The 6,000-nt window shown below is 39.4% G+C and overlaps 1 protein-coding gene across 2 annotated transcripts in view; it reads right to left on the bottom strand.

Moving 5' to 3' along the window:
• Positions 1–277: 277 nt before the first annotated feature.
• Positions 278–6,000, bottom strand: part of LOC129948190 (myocardin-related transcription factor B) — a 171,963-nt gene continuing 166,240 nt past the window's right edge. For both annotated transcript variants that reach the window (XM_056059070.1, XM_056059071.1), the window contains exon 5: positions 278–5,976. In XM_056059070.1, coding sequence (XP_055915045.1) covers positions 2,048–5,976 — 3,929 coding nt within the window. In that variant the 3' untranslated portion in view covers positions 278–2,047. The remainder of the gene's footprint in view (positions 5,977–6,000) is intronic.

Genomic DNA, 6,000 nt, shown 5'->3' with positions numbered 1-6,000 from the left:
ATTGAGTGTTTCTTTTATTTGTTTATAATTTTCATATTTTTTTTTATTTATGTTTATTCTTTGTTTTCTATATTATTATGTATTATGCCAAGCACTTGGTAAATTAATTGGTAAGTTAATATCATTAATATTTTAGCACTAGTTTAACTTATTTACAGGAAAGTTAATTTAAAAAGAAAATATTAGACTAAACAAAATATATAGAACAAAAATTAAAAGAAAGAAAAAAAAACGGTTAGAACAAATTGTTATTAATATTATTATTGTTTTAATATATATATTTATATTTATATTTATAACGAATATTTTAAATTTATAATTAAATTTTAATTGCTTTAAATGATTTCTTAATTTTTAAAATTAAATATATTTACATTTTGTTTTTCTTTTTGTTTATATGTGATATGATCTTAAAATTATTTAATAACAATGTTTTGTTTTTCTTTTTATTTTATTTTTATTGAGAACAAGCAATAATTAAGTACATTTCTTTGTTGTATTTTTTTGTTCATTTAAACATATTTTTTGCGCAAGAAATATTTGTGTTTTTTTATTTCTTTTTAATTCAACAAAATTGGAAATATTTTTGTTTCTTCTAAAATTATTTTAATTATTATAAAATCAGACAAAAACACAACTCACAAATTCTAATAATTTATTAAATTTTCATTTTCATTTTTTTTTCTTCTTCTGTTTTTCTCTTTTCTTTTATAATGCACCTAAACATTTTTCTTTTCATTTAATAAACATTCATATCAGAGGATATAATTTTATTTTTATATTTTTCTAGTATAACTTTTATTTTTATTCAAATATCGGAATAGCGAGAATAACATTTTCGCTTAAATATATATAAATATTTTTTTATTTTTAAATAATTTTTTAGTTTAATAAAAATTAAATTTAAAACGAAAACAAATAATATTGAAACAAATTTTGTTCACTTAATTAAAGGCGTTTTCTTTCCTTTGAGGAAATACTTGTATTTTTTTTGTTGTTTTTGTTTTTTTTTGTTTTGTTTTTTGATAAAAGTTTTAAGCTAATATAAGTAGGTATATATTTTAATTTAATTTATTTAATTTTTGTTTGTTTTTCTTTTGCTTTGCTATATTTTTTTTGTTTAATTTGGTGTCCATTTCAAAATTAAAAGGATGGTTTTGAGTTTTTAATCGTAAGAATTTTAAGCAGTTAAAAAATTTGAAATTTTATTTTTTTTAAATTTTATTTTCTTAAAAAAAAAGTGTAAGAAAAACAATTTGGCCTGGTGGACTTATCTTGCAGAAATATGAAAATTTCTTTACAGTGCCAGTTTCAGTAGGGAACAAAGGGCATCATGGGTGTCTTTTAGTAGGACTTTTTTTTTGTCTCAATAAACTTTTGAAGTCTCAAAGTTAAGGCCAATAACCAAAAGTTTAATGATTAGGCTAAAATAGACTTCGGCAGGCATTTCTAAATAAGGTAACAAGTCTTGAAAGAACTCGAAACAAAATATAAAACTTTTGAGTTCACAACTTAAATTTAAATAAATACAAAATCAATAAGAATTTCAAAAAACTTTTCTCAAAACCAATGAAAATGATTACAAAACCAACCTTTCACTCTAAAACGCATCCCTTAACAAAAATGTCCTATTTATTTATAAAGAAAGAAGCTTCTATAAGCTTTGCAACTAAAAAACAAAAGACGCAAGCAGCTTGATATTATTTTGTTTGTTGTTTTTTAAGAATTTCATTGGAATGGTCTAATTTTACGTTTTATTTTTGTTGTTTAAATTCTTTTACTGACATAACTGACACTTTCTTAATTTTTTTTTTTGATTTTTTTAATGTTTTCAAATATAAACCACACATTCTTAGTTTTAAAAAAAGAAGATTATTAAAGGAGTAAAACCTCCTTTGCTCCAGGGGTTAATCGCGTTCACACATCATTTATATAATAATAAATGCACGTCTATCTCTCCTTTCGTCTCAGAGGGACAGACACAATTTGATGGTGATGGTGTGTTTCGTCTAGGTTCTTTTTTGTTTGTGTTTTTCAAGCCATCATCTTAGACAGCAAAGTCTCCTTCGCCCCAGGACATCTTGTAATCGTCAATATTGAAGAGATCCAAAATGTTGTCCTGATTTATTGGTGACAAATGACTGTCCCCGAAACCATCAGAGTTATCCATCATTGAAGCACCTTGATTTTGGCCACCAATATTGTTGCCACACACTGACATTTGTTCCAGAATCGAATTATTGTGTGCCGCGGGCGACGAGGATGAGTGGGATGATGACATGAGACCACAACTATTGTTGCCACCGGCACTTCCACCATTGCCACTGCCATTGCCATTGCCACCATTTCGATTACCACCAACGGATATAATACCACCCTCTTCGCCAAATGGATGTGGCGGAGTGTTTATATTCGAGTCCGGTGACAGTTGTGAACTGAAACTGAAGCCAGCCAAAGGATTGTCGAAGTCATCGCACACGTCCATTGGAGTCGATGAGAAATTATTGTTTGACGAAGCAAAACTGGACGAGGACGATTCGCCGGGATTATTGTTGACATTGTGATGTTGCAATTGATGCTGCTGTTGTTGGTTTTGTTGCTGTTGTTGTTGTTGCTGTTGTGGATGATGATGCAGGTGATGGAGGTGCTGATGGTGCACTAGGCCATTGGTCATGGGGAGGTTGGAATTATTGTTGCTGTTGGAAGTGCTTTGCTGCTGGATGAGCTCACTGATGGATGGTTGGAGCGAGGGATTCATGTCACGTCGCATTGGCGGTGTGATTGATTGTTTATTTTGAGATGCGTCCTGATGCGATTGCTGCTGCTGTTGATGTTGTTGCAGTTCTGGGAAGCTGTGACAATTTTCATCGCCTCCAATATCCATTTCCAATTGTTGACTCATGAGCTCCAGTAATTCGAACTCATCGAAGTGATTTAATTTGTTTTCGCGATCGTCAGGCGATGATTTCTCCTGGTGCATTGTGGGCGAGGACTGCTGGTGCTGCTGCTCTAGGAATATGTCCAACGTCTTGGCCGGGTCGATGTGGCAATTGGATTGGGATTGCAATGTCGAGGACATATCTATGTTCTCCAGCAGAAGTGATGGCTGGGGGGATTGTAGCGTTGGAGCTGGTGGCGGCGGAGGTGGTGGCGGAGCTGGAGTGTTTAGAAGTTGGAAAGATGGAGATGTTGTTGCTGCAAGTGTTGTGTCCATTGTCACTGTGACTGGAGGTGGGGCAGGCGAAAAGATTAGATTGCCACTCATGTCGGTCATGATGCTGCTTCCGCCGGGCGTGAGTGGAGTTATGGGAGTGAGTGGTTCTCTAGCACTCTCTGGCAACTCGCCCTGGTTGATAAGAATATCCAGGACATCGGTTAGTTTCTCTGACTTGACATGTTGCTTGCGTTTGGAGGAAGGAGCTGTGTGCGGAGTTGGAACAATGCCATTTCTTTGTGGTGGCGGAGGCTGCTCTATGAGTTCTTCCTTGATTTTGACTGTGCACAGTTGCTTGGTTGCCTCTTCGTATAGTGGTGGTGGGGGAAGATTTTGAGGCTTTATGTCAACCTGAATCCTAGGTTGCATTTGTTGTCGCTTGGCCTCGATTATTTGCTGCTCTGCCGGAGTTATGGGGAAGACAATGCTAGGCAGGGATGTGGTTCTGTGATGGCCATTGATTAGTTTCTTTCCATTATCCTGGGGCGGTAATCCAACAAGGAAAATGGTCTGATTGCCATCGTTCCACATTAAACCCACATTATTTTGGCCCTTATGATGGTGTGCTCCGGCTATAGAGGATGCCGGGGCAGTAGCTATGATTGTCTTCTGGTCATCCAGTTTGGGGATGATAACTGTGTGATGTGTCGGAGTTGACATAGCCTTCTGCATGCGAATGAGATTTTGAGCCTGAGCTTGAGCTTGTGCCTGTGCTTGAGCCTGTAGTTGTGCCTGAGCTTGAGCTTGCGCTGCTGCAGCAGCTGCTTGCTTCTGTTTTTGAATCTTAGCCTCGAGCTGCTGTTTTACGACCATTTTCTGAGTAAGCGGGGCAGGAGGAGCCGAAGACGCCTTTGCCTGGTGTGTGCTCGAAACTACTGGTTGCTGTTGCATAGGCTGCTGTTGTATCTTAATAACCTGTTGTTGCTGTTGTTGTTGCTGCTGCTGCTGTTGATGTTGTTGCTGAGGAACCATGATCTCCTTTGGAGTTGTGGTTATCAGTGTAATTTGCTGGTGGGGTGCTTGTCCGAGCTGCTTTTGGCGGATTTGTTGCAGTTCCTGTTGGCTGAGCTGCAGCTGCCTTTGGAGTTCATCGATCTTGCGCTGTTGTTCCCGCAGGAGATCTTCATTGGATAGTGTCAAAAATGTCGTGGTTTGTGTTTGCGGTTGCACCTGCAAGGCAACAGGTCTTGGTGAATCCATTTGTTGCATCACTTCCATGTGCTCTTGGGGCTGCTCGTTGACTGCATCTGGAGACATGGATTGACGCGGCGAGTTCACAATCATGGCCACAGTTGTATCTGGAGCGTCACATGTCTCATTGCTCACAACAGAGGCTGTTACTTCGGGATTTGATGCTGGGGTACAATCCATCGAGTCGAAAGGCAAATATGGTCTGAGACGTTCAATGAGCTGTGGTTTTGGTCCCGAAACAGGCAAATTTCGTCGCTTTAGATGCATTTTCAGATCGGAGACCTTCATTTTTTCCAGTCGCGTATTTTCGCTCAAGGAGCAAGTAGACTCAGCATAGCTAGTAGCTGGACTCGGTGGAATCGATGAGCTCACAGAGAGTGCTGGTGATGGCAATGGCGGCGGACGTGGAGTTCCAGCCGACATTGACATTGAACTCGACGTGCTGACATCGCTGCTGCTTACTGTTGACTGCTGAGTGGTCATCGTAGCTAATTTGGGGGTAGAAGCACCAGTGGTAGATGGGATTATTGACTGATTTTTATTGAGATGTTCCAAGAATTTTAACAAGCAGTTCTGCTGTTCCAACATAAGTTGATAAGACGTCTCTTCTGTGGCACTGGATTCCGATGATGATGAAATCTTCTGAGCACTCGGCGGTCCCTTGTACTCGTGGAATTTGATTGTTCTCGCCTTAGAAACTGGCTTTGATTTGTTTTTCTTGCGATTCTTGTCCTTCCCGGGAGCATCGGATTTTTGCGACTGTTGCAGCGATAACGCAGGAGATGCTATAGTTGGCCTCGGAGTTATCGAGTGCGGCGGAGAAGCCACCGAAGACAGAGGACTCAGCGTTGAAGCACTTGACCCAAAAGACAGCGGTGAATGAGCCAATGGTAGATAACCGGGACTCGGACTAGGTCCGGCTACCGACTGGCAAAGCTCTTCGAACAGATTTGCTGTATCCTGCTTTACTCGTGACGGCAATGGCGGTGGAGGAGGAACATAGGGTGCCAGTGTGGTGTGGAATTTGGTCTGAAGAATCGGTGCCGATGTCACTACTACCTGTCCACCACTTGTCGGAATTGTTAGAGCCACCGTAACAATACCCGCCGAAGCGGCAGCTGCCTCCAAAACATCGGTCGTCGTCCGTGGCGGAGTGTTACGCGTATCACTTTCCGAACTCTGGGAGTCATCTTCGAATGTTATATAACTATTAGGATGTTGTGGCCGTGTTAGCAAACCTTCGCTTGTCGCCTTAAATGACACCAAACCCTCCTTGACGATTTTCTCGATTGGCTTCTCAGTGTGCAGTATATTCTTCTTGATCAACTCCAAGGGACCCGGTCGATGTTGAATTTGAGAATTCAGCTGATCGGCTAACCGGGCTTTCTTGAGCATTCGCTGCTTCTCAGCCAGACTCGGATCGATGTGACATTCATCTTCCTCCAAGATATGACGACGCTCGAGTTCTTCGCGATTTGGACGCTGTTGGATTTTTGCTTTGAGTAGATCTCCAGTTTTGGCACGTTCGAGTTGCTTGCATTGTTCATGTATAGCTGGTGAAGTTTTGAGCGCTAAAATAAAGGAGAGACAAACAA

This window comes from Eupeodes corollae, chromosome 2, assembly GCF_945859685.1.
Source record: "Eupeodes corollae chromosome 2, idEupCoro1.1, whole genome shotgun sequence".
Lineage (NCBI taxonomy): Eukaryota > Metazoa > Arthropoda > Insecta > Diptera > Syrphidae > Eupeodes > Eupeodes corollae.
The sequence above is the reverse complement of the archived record's forward strand: the minus strand, read 5'-3'. Positions and strand labels throughout refer to the sequence as shown.